This window comes from Sinohyriopsis cumingii, chromosome 2 (assembly GCF_028554795.1).
Source record: "Sinohyriopsis cumingii isolate HCF-2022 chromosome 2, ASM2855479v2, whole genome shotgun sequence".
NCBI classification, from domain to species: Eukaryota; Metazoa; Mollusca; class Bivalvia; order Unionida; family Unionidae; genus Sinohyriopsis; species Sinohyriopsis cumingii.
Window position 1 is genome coordinate 142,341,754 of NC_142962.1, and position 18,021 is coordinate 142,359,774.

Sequence of the window (18,021 nt, forward strand, 5' to 3'; positions counted from 1 at the left end):
ACCATAAATTATCAACAGATGAAATAGTATAGGGCCATACCATAAATTATTGACAGATGAAATAGTACAGGGCCATACCATAAATTATTGACAGATGAAATAGTACAGGGCCATACCATAAATTATCGACATATGAAATAGTACAGGGCCATACCATAAATTTGCTTGGCCTTAAGGTCAGGTGAGCTAAAAAGATGAACAAACATTATGCCATCTTATTTTTTATTGTTGGACTAATACTGAGAAAATGAATCGTATAATGTTTGATTACTGACATTAAAAGTCAAATTACAATAAATATATACTATTCACATGTACAGAACATAAATTGATGAACTATGTATCCACACTATCACACATACTGTTGATAAATTTTGGAGTCTATGTATCACTTGATATCATTCATACAAGACACATGTCAGACATCTCTCCCTGAAGGACATCTTTTTAAAACCTAAATATCAGGAGATCTTGTACCAAATCTTCAAACTATTTTATTCAGTGAAAGAACAGACTGAAGTAGCAGCTTTTTGATAAATAATCCATTAAAGGAAACAAAAATGGAGACAAATCTTAAATACATTAAGAAACTACAAAAAGTATTGAATTTTACCAAATTAATTTATTGCAAAACTTTGATGAAATATATTTGCAACAAAAAATGTCATTTAAAATTTTGAAAATATTTATAAATCTACAGAGTAATCTCTCTTTGCTAAGCTCTGAATATCCAATTGTATGTGTATTCATCTTTGCTTTTATTTTATCACTTTCTGAAAAAAAAATGTATACACTTATGAAAATATAGCACTGAAATGTTATAATTTATACAACTATAAAGAGATAATATGCTAATTCATGATTGCACAAAACTATACAACAATTACGAATACACCAAATCTTGAAGGCATAGAAATAGGTACATTAACAATTTACTGATATGTTAATATGGCTTGAGTACCATATATATTTCCTTATAAGTCAAGTCCAACTACAAACTGCACAGACTCAGATCTACTGTCACATAAAGTGCTGGAAAATCTGAGTCTGTGCAGCTTATCAGGAGTAATCAATAAAACAAACAAGACCACGACACATGAGTGCATTATGCTAAGGCAGATCACGATTTTTTTGTTTACAGTTTGACTTCACTTGTAAGCAAGCACATGTGGTATACAGAATCTGACAGTCTGATTGTATGAACCTGTGTTTAACCTATTTTAAAGCATTTCATTTTGTAAAATCATTTTTGACCGGTTGAGAAAGAATTTAATATTATGGTTCAAGCTGTATATTTCTTATTTCTGAGTTTATTATATGGTTTGCTTTGCCAAGTCAGCTCTTATGTAAATGAATTTCCTAATTTTGCACAGACTTGTGTAATCATTCTGTTGGAAAACAGACACATCTGCCATTTTGCCATTGCATCTACAAATTTGTTGTAGAAAAAAATAATGTTACCGTTCCTGTGATATCAGCAATTTAAAAATTATGTCATGTCCTAAATTGTGACATTTTCAATCATAGGCAAATTGTTATGATATTGGGTTTCTTCGTTTGGAAAATATTGCATTTTTTCCACACCTTTTCAATCAACCTTTGTACATGAAAGATTTGATTATTCCTTTAGTAAACAATGCATATAGATACATCAATTTTGAGGCCTAAATTACGTAAATTTAAGGTTATATCTGCCATGAATGCACATGTAAATTATTCAATGTCATTAGACACCTGTCCATTAACCTATTTTCATCTCTATTTATCAATCTCAGGTCAAAGCCGTAATTTGCTCCCATATTCCTGAAAACTGAAGTGCAGATTCAACATTCATAAATTGAGATTTTCATAGCATAGCCCTAAAGGAAAAACAAACTAAACAAAATATAAGAAAAAGCTTTTCAATGTTACTGGAATTAAAAGGCTCTAAACATGGTCTTTAATTTGTCCAAATTCAATTTTTGTTCTAAGTTCTGAAATTGCTGGACCTGTATATATTCCGACATCCTTGTCCCAAAGTTTTACTGTGGTTACAATTTAAATGAACATTACACACCCATTTTCAAACTGTTCATGTAAAGAGAATACAACAGTCTTTGTGACATGGAAAGTAATAGGAGCTGATATACATTATTTAAATAATAGCTACCTGCAGCAGATGACTGACTGGTTTTCATTTCAATAATAAATATATGTATATAATTTAAGTACTACTACATTAAACAAGAGTCTCTTGAAGGTACTGATGCTCTACTAAGCAAAAAGGATTTCCAAGAATTCAAGATAAGACCATTTCTACATTTCAGCTGTCGAGTTTTGAGACTATCTCTTATATTCTTAACAAATTTTCAAATTAGCTGTTGTGATGCATATATGGCATATCAGCTTGACATCAATTTTTCTTTAGGACAAACTATACATCATTAGAAGTGTTTTGGGGAAAAACCCATGTCATAATTATCACCCAATCAGAGTGAGTAGTATCAACAAGATTTTTCAGACAGTTGTCATGGCAGCAATAGTGGATGTATGCCTGGCAGCATTTTCATTTAGGACCAAACAGGTATCATAAGAAAGCTATCAGTGAAAACCCCATGTTGATATGGTCATCCATGTCGGAGTAGTAAAGATAACAATATTTTAAAGATACGACTTTCCATTCTGGAGTAGCTGTAACAAGAATTTTAAGATGGCTGTTGTTGTGGCCATTTAGAATGTCAGATCAGCACCTTTTCATTTAAGGCCAACTAGACATAATAAGAAGTCTGGTGAAAACCCCATGTCCATATGAATTTCTGTATAAAGTTGCAATAATAAGATTTTTAAGATGACTGCCATAGTGGCCATATTTTAGAAGTCAGATATGCACCATTTTCTTTTAAATATCGCAAGAAGCATTTTAGTTAAAACTCCATGTTGATATTACCACCCATGTAGAAGGAGTAGCAAAAACAAGATTTTCAAGAAGGCTGCTGTGGTGGCCATACTGGACATAAGATGTACACCATTTTCATTTGATACCAACTACACATCTAAATAAATCTTTTAGTGAAAATATTTCAATGATACAACAATCCATGTAGGAGATGAGTAGCAATAATAAGATTTCAAGATGGCTGCCATGGCAGCCATAATAGATGTCCAGGCAGCACCATTGTCATTTAGGACCAACTGGACCATAGGACAAATGTATGTGTAAAGTTTCATGGCAATTCTCCAAGTAGTTCAGTAGAAGCAGTGATAACAAAACTTGAGCTAATGGTCAGATGGACAACAGACAATAGACCATTCCACAAGCTATTGTGGTTTATGACCAGTAGAGCTAAAAAGTGGTAGATTATTTTTAAATATTTGCTATTCACTGCAAAAAGTATTCCTCTTTTGAGACATTGTTCCTTAAAATGCATTTCTTTGAATATTAAACATTCCAAGAACTGAATTCCTGATGGAACATGATACACTGTATTTGAGTGGCTTTTTCAGAGTAATACTACCATAACAGTTTTGAAAAATGTCATCAACAACATTTCATTTTAATGAAGTTTAAACAGACCAGCCGACAATGCAAAAAGATCAAGAGCTGATGATATCTGGCCTAGTATTCTCAAAATTTCTGAGGAAGAAATGCAATCTCAAGCTTAAAACCCTAAAATCAAACATGATATGCAGGGTGAAGTGATACAGTAAAACCTGTCTTGAAAGATCACTGCTATGACAGACAACCTGTGTTGAGAGACCATCTGTCTCTGACAGAAGGGGTGATCATTCACGACATTTTCTTCAACACCTTATAAATTTATCTTGTAGATGGCTCTAAGTTTTACAAAATCAGAAAGCTCTGTGATTCCATCTTAAGTTTTTGGCTGAAAAAGTTTAGAGAATCTTGAGATTCTTTCACTTTCTAAAATAATACATACTTTCTTTAAATTGTACAATATACTTGGGCTCTTAATGTAGCCATTATAAACATATGATTTCCACATCCTGGAATCAAATGATATTCCACTGCTCAACAATGGAATTGGCTTAAAGCACAATTTCATTTATAGATATAATACATAAATATCAACTCAAAGTATCACAGACAACTTTGGATAGGTGACACATAAATGTGACCATGTGTAAAGGAAATATATGTCTGATATCAAAATATATTCACTGTAGCACATTAAAAACTATAAACAGCATGTAATAGTCCATGTCACTGAGGAAAAAAAAGATTTTGAATTTTGATGTCAAATATTCATTTTAAGGAATATAAATAACAAACTTTCTTGTGTAATCTGCATGACAAATTTAATAATCATCATGGATGGCTACTTCTTAATATTTTTGTTAACTATGTTAAATTATTTCAATGTCTTTTAAAAAAAAAAACTTTAAAATTTTGTGTAGCATATGAATCATCATTGGGCTTTTTCACAATCAACAAATACTGTCCTTTAGCTCACAAGTAGTGATTTTTAAATATTCCATTTATCATTAAACATAAATCATCAATAAAAAGATCAAAACCTTTTAAGCATGAACTCAAACTCAAAACCCCCAATTTTTATGATATTTAGTTTGAACCATCATCAATAAAATTTGGCAGTCTAATTGAGGGACACATGTTCAGAAAAATCTTAAAGTTCTGTGACTCCAGCTGTATTCTGAATGAAGTCATGGACTATCAAATTTCACAACTCATTTTCAAGTTCTTGCTCAAAAGGTTTTCATAATATGGGACCAGTGGTACCAACAATGGCTGTAAATTTGGTAAAATTTCAACATTCAATCACTTTTCAAAAGCAGCAAAAAAGACTGGCATACCCATTATCTTTTAAGTCATTCTTTCATGTAATAAAATCTTCCAGCATAAATAGAAGAATCAGTTACATCCAGAGTAAATATGTTGCAGTGAAGTTTCTGGAAAACATAAACTTTTCAATCTGAATGTATACAATGGAGGACAAAAAATCATGCTTCTTTCAGAAATGTGTAAACCATTACAGATTTTATACAAGCAGCTTTTTAACCTTATGGGATTTATTTGTAACTGACATACTATCTGATCTGGCAGTGCCATATATACACGCTTATAAGATGAATCTAATTGCAAACTGCACAGACCCAGATCTGCCATCGAATAATGTGCCAGCAGATCTGGGTCTGTGCAGTTTGTTAGGAGTAATCGGTAGAACAAAGAAGACCCTGATCTGCAGGCACATTAGATCTGACCATGCATACACAATGGTAGATATGTTATATAAGTGATGGTGAATATCACTAAATTGCATAGACTGTGCATATCATAATTTTTAACAATGGATTTGGTGATGACTTTGAAACAATGCATTGAGTTGTCATCTATGATGCACAGATGTCATTAGAAAAATGACAGTAACTCAAAATAGGCAACAAATTAAGTCAAGGTCTAAATTCCCTAAACTCAAGAGTGACCAATAGCTAAACTCTTAGTCTGGTACTCAGAAGGTATTAAAAAAGTATGCATGGAGGAAAATTAAAGTCTAAGATGCAGTATTTGCTGAAATGAAAATTATTCTGCTCCCATCTAGGTAATAAGTGTGACTATTTATTCTAATTGGATGGACTTGTATATCCAAATTAACCCCTAATCGACTCATATAAATGAGAAATATAGTTGATAAGCCTAATTATTTATAAATTACGCCAAAAACACAGTCATGATGTAACACAATATATAAAGACATACAAGTGCCTATGACTTTTACTAATTTTAAAACTAAGCATGTATGTTAATTTCCCAAATAGTCGAGGTCCAAAAAAAAACATATATAAGGGAAAATGAATCTGTTATCTCATCAGGTGGTCTGCAATACACTTTGTCACACTTATATATGAAAAGAAACAAATGCAAGGGAAACATAAAAAATTGTCATACAATGAGAACACAAAACTTAATCTAGGATGATGCTGACCCCAGCATCTATGCTCATCCCAAAAGTCACTCCTACATTATCTTGCTTTCCATTGTCAAAAAAATTAGCAAGGAAACAACATGTAATTGTGCATGTCTCCTGACAGGACCACTGAACATGATGATGGCAGTAATGATAATGATGAATTTTATTATTGATGACAATGATGATGATGACTTGGACATTGTGCGATGTGGCTACTAATTTTTTCTGTAACATCAAGATTTTTTCCTGACTGTAAAATAAATGGCTAATACAATGACCACTAGTATCACAACACCAAGCACCAACAGCAGAATTTTGTTCTGGATTAATCTGCAAGGCAAGAAAAGATTTCATTATTAATACTGCAAGTTATTACACAAAGAATACCAGTATTTTGTACAAATTTTATGCTACTGTCCTTTCAAGTGTTTGAAATTTAAGTAAAGTAACAACTTAAAACTTTATATTACTGAAATTCTCTCTACATTTAAACAAGTGCCTTAAAACTTAAATATTGTGTGATGAGCATTTTCTTTGTAGATCTTGACTATTTAAAATCATTGCCTCACCACCAAAATTCACCTAGATTGCACAGTTCACCTTGCATTGCTGACTGTTTAAAATCATTGCCTCACCACCAAAATCCACCCAGACTGCACAGGACACCTTGCATTGCTGACTGTTTAGAACCATTGCAACACCACCAAAATCCACCCAGATGATCCAGTTAGGTATGTTGCTGACAACCTAAAAACCAGTCCCACGATTAAATTCCACCCTGATCATCCACCCAGTTCACTTTATGCTGTTATTTAAAACCATTACTTCACCTCCAAAATCCACATAGATTGTCCAGTTCAGCTTGTTTGCCAACTATTAAATCCACTGTCTCACCAAAACAATGCTTTAAATGAATTTAAATTAAATCAAAATTTCAGTACACAAGGTCATAAACAATTAAGTACACAATTATGAAAGAAAAATACTCAGAGAAAATTAGTCAGTTTGTGCATTTTTATATTTTTTTATAGTTATGCAGGTTCTAGGTCAGGTACAAATTGTATGATAAAGACACTGAAACAGCGACAGCCCATATACTTAGGTTTGACAACCCTCAGATCAAAATCATGGTCCCATGCTGACCTTTTGATCATTTTAACATATTTAAAATCAATCTAGCATAAGTTATCCTCTATGTCTGATGGTACAGGCCATCCAGATTTCGCCTTTTAATTTTCTGGATTCTGGTGTACGTTTTGGCACAATAGTATCATGCTATTATATCAATTTACTTTTTGTTGAGGAAATACAGATTTAATAACCAGATAAGTTCACACAGTGTTACTTACTAAAAAATTATTACAGCTGGTTTATTCTCATCGAATAAGAATCAAAGAGAGGTCACATGATACATAGTATAAAATTGGACTAAACTAATCCTTGATTAATCCAATCTCCTGTCTAAATGGACCCAATTTCATGCTCTGAACTGAAATTCTTTTAATTTTCACTATCAAAACCCCAAGTAGTCCAACTGTGGTCAAAACCAAATAATGTGCCAAAATTATCATCTGAAAAGTATGAATCTGTGCCCTGTGAAATCTGCCCTTTTGTGGCCCTTTTACCATGTGAACTTATACAAACTGCTGTCAAGCAGTACAATTCTGTAAATCAATCAGTCCAGAGGTAAACTCTGTGGGGCTCTTAATGGTGAGCTCTATTAATGCCCAAAACAGTCATAATTTTTTAAAGGTCTCATCCTGCTCAAGCCTGGTATAACAACGCCTAATGCTATAACAATGCTTAAATGTAACGATGACATTTACAACATTTATTACATGCATAATGATTTTAACTAAGTCAATCTCATATCCCCATCATGTAAATATACCTCCAGAACGTGAGGCCTTCCAATGCAATCGGATCCAGTATTTAAAGCAATCTTCTGTTATCTGAGTGAAGGGTTCACATTTATGAATGAAAATATTTCTTTATTATATATATATGTATATATGTGCATTTGTGAGTGCGTGTGTGTACATGAATTTAAAAGCATCTACATAAAAAGACTGGGCCATTGGTATTACCAAGGTTCTCATGAATACAATGGGTATAACACAATGACAATGTTTAAAGAATCCAATATTTATAAAGGCAGCAGAACCAACAGATAATACACCAAAAAGAAAAAAACTTAAAATATGTGGAATTTTACATATTCTCAATAACCTATCCTTCCCCTATAGATCACTTTAATACGATATAAGGAAGGAACCAATCTACAATTGAAACTCATAAGGTGACATGAATTTTGTCCAGAAAATTGCTTGATGGGTTAAATTATAATTTTAAGCAAAACAAATTGTTTATTTTGGGAATATTTTGTTTGTCTATATGAAGAAATGGTGCTTACACAATCAATGTTTTACTTTATTAAAGGTCATATGACTTGAAAACCATTTATTACCTTATGGTTTATTTCACTTTTTACGACAACGACTTGTGTTTGATTAACTCAACTTGCCTGTATATCATCAATGGAATAACTGAAAATCTGAGATGGTCTATATAATATAGTTCTCTAAAGCCACATATACTGTGGGGTGAAACTTTTCCAGTTTTCTTAAATGAACATATGGCACAAGGACTAATACTGTATTACCATTTAATGACACATCATTACTATAATGGCTAGCAAGGATTCATTTTGGTACTGGCCTGGATGAAAGACTAAGATTAAACCATATCTACATGTACACTAACACCTGCTATAAGGGACACCTTTATATCATCAACACAATTATGAATCTCTTCTCTGACATTTAAAATCATTTAAAAATCTTTATATAAAGAATAACTGTTCATAAAAGACAATTGTTTGCAGTACCTTTAGAGTTTGGTATAGACAGACTTCACTGCATATGTTAATATACTAACTGTAACATTTAATCTTTGTTATTTATTTTCTGTGAATATTGCCCAATATTTAAAACCAAACAAAAAATGTGCGAAACACATTGCAAACTGTTAGAAAAACCCACCTTTTCATCATGCCTGAGAGTACTCGAGAACTTCGCCCCAGTGTGGTGTTCATCTCATCTAGCTGAAAAAAACAACACAGAATAGACTGACCTATGACAGTCCTTTACAGTCAAATACACTTATCTTGACTTTTATTTTTTCAAGAACCTGTATATGTTGAGCATTCTGGTCCAGTCCAGAAATAATCATTCTCTGTCAAGCTAATTTTTTCCCACTTATCTTGACCATGTTAAGATGAAAACCCGATTATGTCGAGCATAAATTTTGGTCCGAAATAACATACGGATCTGCTTAATTTTATGAAATGCAACTTTTAATGTCAATCTTGGAGAAATTTTACAACAAATGATCCAGTGTTTCTGCACCTACTGGTACATCATACTGCAAGGATGGAAAAAGGCAGTACAAGACCAAATTTTACTGGTACAAATGCTAATCACCAAACTAATTAATGCATGGTTTATCACTTGCAGAGAGTGGAGAAATTTATGTTGTAAACAATACTTTAGAGTAAGGAAACTGAATGAATGCATTTCTGATCTTTACGGAAGCTGCATTCATAATAGACAGCATCATATGTCAATATTACAACAATACAGTTCATTCCATCAATACATAATTTGTCTATTACACTGAAATCACAAATCACTAACTCAGCTGCTTCACTAGCTTACAAACTCATGCATACACTGCATGTATGAAATGTTGAAAAAATAAAGTTTATCTTTTAAAAGACCAAATATGCTGAGTTCTATGTAAAATGTGCTGTCTGTCAAATGCACTACTGGAAAGGCAGAAGCAACAAAATAATCTGTCTATGATGCAGAAAGAAAATTTAACATATATGCGTGCTTATAATGAGTCCAAGTGCAAACTGCACACACACAGATCTGTTGTCATATACAACACAGGCAAATCTGGGTCTGTGCAGTTTGTTGGAGTGATCAGTATAAAAACAATATATACCCTGATCTGTAGACACATTATGCAAAGGCTGATCAGCATCTTTGTTATCTGCAGTTTAACTTGACTTATAAGCAAGTATGTATGGTACATGTAATCAAAACTTTCTGTAGTTCCAACTAGGTTGTACTGTGACAAAAATTTCATAATTTTGAAAGCATTCTCTTTAAATGTCCTAATGTTATGAAATTTAATGAACATCAACGTGAAAACAACTCACTCTGTTTCTAGATCGTTCTATAGTTTGCCGCTGAACACTTAGATCTTCTAATACTTGTGCACCAATTTGTTCTGAAATATTGAGGGTAATTATCATGTAAAATTATCTGCATTAATGAAAAGTAATACAATAATTATATTACCATCATACTATTTTGTACCCAGTCACCATAAATAACTCTAAATTAATATTCAATTCTTTCATAAAATTTGAAATAAATATTTTTAAACAAGTTCAATCTATACATTATATACCAAAAATTACAGAAAACTGTATGAAAAATGTACATTTATTTTTGCTACTATTTTTGGATCTGCAGCTGGTTAAAAGTATCATCACAAATCGGCATAATCCATGTGGATTGGTGCCAGAATACAAACACAGATTACAAATTATTTATATACAACACTCATTTTAACTAGTATACATGTCTACCTTTTGCTGAATGATCAGACTCAAATCCATGAATTCTGCAATGCACATGATGATGTGTTCAATCTGTGTGCTGTATTACATCATTGTCATATTCTTCTTTTTAAATTTCTAAAGTGCTACCCGATTGCCCTTCTTTTGATCTGATATGTTTAGAAGTTTAATGATCCCTTTCCTTTAGCACTTTTCAGTCATTATAATATTGATGAGTCAGATAAATAAAGCTCGTTTTTTTTTAACATCTGGTGCCATTTTTTTAAAGTATAGACTAGTCTGCTACCTAAATATTTTATCAAAATATAATGAACTGGTGAGACAAGATTTTAAATTGAAAAAACCCATCTGTTTTCTTGGAAATGTGTCATATGCACTGGCTATAAATAGAAACTAAGGAAAGTGCATGCACGTCTAGGATGTACAAATGTACTCTTATACTATTCTTATGCAGCAGTCTTCTTTTTTAGTATATTCTCAAATTTATATCATGTGTGGGACTAAAGAAATGATAATAAAAATGACAAAGTACAACCTTTTATTGCTTTATTTTAATTTTATTTTTAATGTACCAAAAAAGCATAATATGTAATTAGGTAAAAAAAAGCATAATGATTATGCCAAAATGGTTGGCATGTATGCATATCTGATGATGGATCAGTACCATCTGTAAAAGTCTGAAAGTCTATCATGCCATGATACAATCTGTCAAATTTTGCTCAAATTCCTGGAAGCAGTTGGTGAGAAAAAGTCATTTAACTGTTTTTCTATTTTTAGTAATGGTGGACATAATTAATGGCACACTGGCATTATTGCATACCTTTGAAAGTCAAGATGTTCTTTTTGCCTGACAGTAAGGTGAGCTAAATATGCACAACAAAATCTGGTGGAGATTGAACAAAAGAAAACAAGAAAAGCTGTATCTAGATCCCTGTGTTCTGAACATAAATCTTATATTTATGGATTCACTTTAGACCCATATAAGAAGCTTGATGAGAAAGGTAGATGTCAATAGTTTCCAAGTTTCAATCCAGGGACTAAGTCCCTGGGAGTAGGGATGAACTACATGGTCAATGCTAGTTGCATACATAAATTTGTCTTTTCATGAGCAGTAAATGTTTTCAAGTGAGACATCCATTCCATGTATAAGTAGCTTCTCATTCAATGTCTGAATTCAAATGGTCTAAAATCAGATACCACAGTAAAAAATTTAGAGCTTACTTTAATCTGATTTCAGTCCCATTCAATTACCCAACTCTAATATTCTTGCCCAATCAAATATATTCTTCCTCATCATTTCTGAATATCCTCCATGGTAGAGTGTCCACTTAAACAGATCAAAAAACCAACTATAAAACTTCATAAAAATTGATATAATAAAAGTTATGCCCAAAACTGAACATGATATGATTTAAAATAATAATTAAGCAGAACGTTAAGTCTCACTTGGTCCACTGAGTTACATTCCAAATACAGAGAAAAGTCAATGGAGAGTGAAAAATGCATTACTGTGATTTCCTTTTGACTGTGATGAACAGTATCCATCACGATGAAACTATGGATCAAGTTTCACGACTACATGTGCAAAAATGTCAGAGAAACTGAGTGCTCAATGCAAAACACAATAATAAGACAACATTATTGGAAAATTTATACTTTTGTCTTGATTATGCTTCACTGATGAGACAATTGATGCAATGAGCAACGATTTTTTTTATGCCTTATGTCTGTAAATGTATCCAAGTCATAAAGTATTTTTTGGATTATAAAATCTGAAATTATTACTTTTAGAAATTGTTCCAAAGAAAAGACTTTAGTGGCACACTTTCTTACATATATACATTTAATGACAATCTGACAACTATTTCCTGTTAAGCTTACCTGTTTCCAACACAACTCTGTAGCCATGTTCAAGCTTCCGTGATGATCTCTCTAATTTCTCTGTGTTATCTAACAACCTGGCTCTCTATGACAAAAAAAACCCGCAAAACGTGTTTGATGTCCATTTATAAAAAATGTAACACACACACACACATACAACAATATGAAAAAAGTCTACCCAAAAGGCAATAACTTTACATAAAAAAGTGTATCAAATTGCAAAAAAAGATCAAAACTCTTACACATCTAAGATTGCTAAATAATTTATCTGCTGTACTAGCCAATGACCATTATCCTGTATCTTATTAGAGACAAGATGTAAAAAAATAACTGTATCTTATTAGAGACAGTCAATAATTTAAATACTGTATTCTCTTAAAGAAAAGGTGTAAATTAATAAATGTATGTTTTTAGAGGCAATGTGTAAATTAATAGCTGTCTATTAAAGAAAAGGTGTAAATTAATAAATGTATGTTTTTAGAGGCAATGTGTAAATTAATAGCTGTCTATTAAAGAAAAGGTGTAAATTAATAAATGTATGTTTTTAGAGGCAATGTGTAAATTAATAGCTGTCTATTAAAGAAAAGGTGTAAATTAATAAATGTATGTTTTTAGAGGCAATGTGTAAATTAATAGCTGTCTATTAAAGAAAAGGTGTAAATTAATAACTGTATCTTATTAGAAACAATGTGTATTAATAACTGCATCTTATTAAAGACATGGCATACATTAATAATTGTACAATTTGTATAAAGTTATTAATCATATATTCCTGTGAGGTAACATTAATATTTCCACTTTTCTTGAAAGGCACTTTGATATCAGCATAAATAATACAATTAAATACACTATCAGAATGATGTTTGTCAAAAGATAGGAGAAAAAACCACACTATTAGTGCACTGTTGTGATTGAAAAGAGAATCGATATTTGTAGTAATGTGAGGATCGTATCTGACTGCAGTTATTGATTTGGTATTAATATCATGTGCTGACATGACAGAGAAACATCTGTTCAATAAAATACATTGTGACAGATTAACTCTACTCCACCATAATCTATCATATTTCCGATGTAAAGTCTTACTGATAAAATTTACAGCATCAAATACAAGAAGAGAAATAATGTATCTATTACTGATTGATACAAATTACAAAATGACTTTTTACCTGATCTTCTGAATCATTCATGTCATCTCCTAGCAACTCATCACGATTGCTCAATCCCAGCTTGGATCTTTTCTGAAAAATATAGGACTTACAATTCAATCTGAGAAATATATTGGAATAATTGGTCAAACTTCATAAAGAAAATAAACAGCTTTTTTGTTAAAAAACTTTTTTATTTAAGTTTTTTTAAATACCCAACTGCATAAAAAGCCCAAAATCTGATAAATTACATCTCTTAAGCTTCTTATACTTTCTTTAGCATGTGTTGAATTGACATACAAATCTGTAATTTAATGTATATTAAAAAAATAATTTACTTTGATGACATATTTAACTGTTAACTTTAATAAAACAACAAGCATTAACTTTCCAAAAAGTTTGAAAGATCTGCCATATTTAATTCATTATTAAGTTAAAAAGGAAAGAAACCTGAAAAAAATGTAGTGGCATGTAAACCATTTAAGGCAAGCATGTTCTTGTAATTGAACAGTTGCAGGATCCTAGTTTAAGAAAAACAGTTCTTACTGATGTAATTCAAAACAAGAAAAAGGCCTATCTTGTTTGCTCTAGTGATCAATGGTCCATTTTTCACTCATTTTTCGCTTATTATACCATTACATCTGAGACTTAGCATCCCTGCATATATCCATATCCAAATGAAGTAGATATTACGTGCCTGATGCCTCAAGATTCAAATTATATAATTCCCTTGATGCATGTCCTCTTAATTTAATCCCACTTACAATCTCACTGGACTGTCTGAAATTTTTGAATGCAATCTAGACTGACACTGCATCTATTCAAGAACATGTATGTCATCATAAAAAGCCTAGTGGTGTGTAATTAAAACTCAAATGTAACTAATTCTTCTTCACTGGTCTAAAATTGACACTTTTTAGCCAAGTGAAACTTATGCAACAAAAAAGTCTTCATTTGCCACCTTCACTGAAAAGAAATAGAGTTATTTAGTATTGCACAAGTGTCAGTTTGCCACTTTGGCCAGTCAAGTGTACTTTCTCATACAGATTTGGGTACATTTATATCAAAATGGCTGCATTTATAAATGGCTGCATTTATATCAAAATGCTGCATTTATGTTAAAATGGCTGCATTTATGTCAAAATAGCTGCATTTATGTTAAAATGGCTGCATTTATGTCAAAATAGCTGCATTTATGTTAAAATGGCTGCATTTATGTCAAAATACATGTAGCTGTAATAACTACATATTAATATACTCGTGGCTCAGATGCGCAGCAATCAAACATATACACATTCCTTGATCTGGTTTTGATTTCTTGTTTTTTTAATACTATAAATATGTTGTTCTACTAGCATTAGTACCAAAAAAGGCTGTCTACTACACACACCATGTTATAGTTCAAATCTCTCACTTTTCAAATTAAAAGATTTTTATTTATTAAATTTGGGAGAAATTTGTTACAATTTGTTATGCATTCTATCCACACAATACAGATTGCAGTCAGAACCAGTCCACATGGTGACTGCAACAAGTGCAATGACCTGTGCAATGATGTGTGCAAGTAATCTAGTTAAAACTGACATGAACAAAAGCTGTAAATTGATTACCTTATTCTTGTAATCTGGAGACTTTAATATCAAAAGCAGGATATTTATTGACATGTTATAAGTAATAACAGGATCAAAGGTTAAACATGATGGCTTACAAGTCTTTCATAAAATATTGGCCAGCCTTTGGTAGATATTAGATGAAATGATGAGACTGAGCAACCAGTTAGCAGAAACACTTGCAGAAGTATTTCGATTTGTTGTGCTGTTTAATAGTTATTGTGTTTTTCGAGATGTTTTAAGTGGAAAATTTAAGGGCAAAATATATGCTTTCTTCCCCAGTGCCAATTTTTTTTCTTGATATTACAATAAGTTCAGTAAGGCTTGGAAATCAGAGTTTAAGTGGGTGCAAATGAGTAGCAAAGGGATTTAGCTTGCATTTTGTGTTTCATGCAAAATGGATTTTAATATCAGACACACAAGAAAAAATGAAATCACCAGGTATATGCAGACAATATCACATAGGTAACAAACACAATGATATCACCAGGCATATGCAGATGCTGTCACATAGGTAACAAACACCCACTTTGAAATTCTTCTTTGAGACTGGATCAAAAGTTCTGTCATTATCATTCTCTAATGTTGATACAGAGGAACATCCTCCATTTTGTGAAAAACAGTGAGTGATTCCAGTGGAAATCTGGACCCCATAACAACTGACAGCTTATTGAGTGTGCCACATAATAATCACATTGAATGATATCAGTGGTTGCCAATCAGTGACCTTGTGAAGAAAACTAAAAATGACTGTGGATTGTGTTTTTAAAAAATCTTTGCAGTCAACTATGAGTTTTACAACTGTTACTTTGCTATTTATTTGATGATACACTGCCTCATTGTAATTATTATTGTAACAGTTTACATCAGAGTCTGATTCATGTCTGAACTTGCTTTTTTATTATAATATGAAGAGAACAAGCATTATGGCAAAAATACTCTTTTTTTTCAGTCCCCTAAAAATGCACAAAATTTATGTTGATAAAACATTCTACTGACCTGATATCATGGTTTTATCACATGTATGACACTAGGTCTAACACCTGATGCAACCAGAACAGAAATGAGTTTGATGTTTTCTGGCATATGGCTGAATCACTGTTACAGTATAATTCCACAAGCTTTTAAAATGCTGCATGCAGAAAAGAAAAGAATGACTGACTTGCAATTTCTTAGAAAACTAGTAACTCTCTTGTCCACAAAAGTATTCATTCATGATGCAGGCCAGCATAATATATGAGAAGCGTTTCAATTAAAGATTCCTCGGGTTGGCAAGCTAAGCCGTTTAAAGTCTTCACTAGAGTTGGCTGACTGAGAAGCTAGGTATAAATTCCTGACTGATTCAGAATCTGAATACTTATTAATGCCTGACTGATTCCTGACTCATTTAGAAGCTGAATACTTATTACTGCCTGACTGAGATGCAAGGTATAGATTACTGCCTGATTTATAAGCTGTATGCAGGTTACTGCTTGATTGTAAGCTGGATACATATTACTGTAGTGTAATGAACATTACCGCTGTTACGAATTTACAATATAATTACTATGCATTATTTCCTAGATGAGAGGTGTGCTTTATGTATGGTAATATGTATAATGTTGTTATCTAGGACATGTCTTTCAGCATTTAGCAAGTGAATTTTTTACCTGCATTGTGTATTGGAACACGCTGACTCATGATGTGACACCATGTGATAAACCTTGTATACTTATTTTGTGCATATCTGACGTGCTAATCATAGCAGTACATGTAATGAAATTACCTTGTATCATGTATAATTCCACCAGGACATGGTCAATTTATTCCATAATTCCAGTGTTTTGCCGTGCATTCACTGCCAATACAGACTAATCCGCCAATTGTACTCTTTTGGTCAGTGAGTGCTATGGAATCTGATTGGCTATTGGTAACATGACCTTTTTCAATAAATAGTGCCACATATAGGTAAATTAAATGTCGAGCTTCACTGTTACCTTGTTTATTGTTCAGAGCAGACAGAAGTAAAGCATTGGGTGACGTTGTACCCATTTCATCTATTCTATAATGTCTCAAGCTATGTTGGATAAACATAGTCAAGTTGCAATGGTTAGTTCTAATGAAGTTTGATATGCTTGCTTGACATTAAAGGGAATTCCAGAATTTATTTATTATTCATAAGGTGATGTCTGCTACCATATTGGTTGATATGATTTCCCCTTTGGTGAATTATCACCGCGATTAACCTATGTAAGTGAAGGCAAGAGATCATTACGATATATATAATCCTGGGAAACATACAAATTGTTCCCTCAGGAACTGATTTATAGGTATATTAACATTCAGTTGCTACTAAACCATCACTCTTCACCTTTGTTAGAAGGTGAACTCATGTTGCACATTCACCTTACAATACTCACCACCTTGAACCCTGAAGGTTAATACTTCACCTTCACCTTATTCACTGCCCCAACTCTTTCTTGTACTTCCATAATGTGAATTCTATGTGATATAAATCAGTACAAATATATTCTTAAATCCACTCAGAGAGAGGTGGAGAAGGTGCAATTATATTTGAAGCTCCATTGCACCTCCCTCCACGGAAGTCGATCACCTTTGTCTCCCGTGATTCTCTGGTTTACATAAGTCTGGTATTAAATCTTAAATGTTTATGCATATGTAACTGTATTGACATTCAGTAATTGTATGTTCACCAGCTCTTGTACTTAAGGTAGTTTACAAACAAATACTTTCGATGTTGATTCTATATGGTCTTGTATTATTCTTTCTAGACAGGAGGACCCAAAAATACTATAGCCTGGATA

The 18,021-nt window shown here is 32.3% G+C and overlaps 1 protein-coding gene across 1 annotated transcript in view; it reads right to left on the reverse strand.

Annotated features, from left to right (window-relative positions):
- Positions 1-602: 602 nt before the first annotated feature.
- Positions 603-18,021, reverse strand: part of LOC149805975 (vesicle transport through interaction with t-SNAREs homolog 1A-like) — a 28,628-nt gene continuing 11,209 nt past the window's right edge. Inside the window, exons 4-8 of the mRNA XM_089950771.1 lie at positions 13,629-13,700; positions 12,460-12,544; positions 10,153-10,223; positions 8,969-9,030; positions 603-6,257 (exon numbers count right to left, since the gene is read on the reverse strand). Coding sequence (XP_089806897.1) covers positions 6,161-6,257; positions 8,969-9,030; positions 10,153-10,223; positions 12,460-12,544; positions 13,629-13,700 — 387 coding nt within the window. The 3' untranslated portion in view covers positions 603-6,160. The remainder of the gene's footprint in view (positions 6,258-8,968; positions 9,031-10,152; positions 10,224-12,459; positions 12,545-13,628; positions 13,701-18,021) is intronic.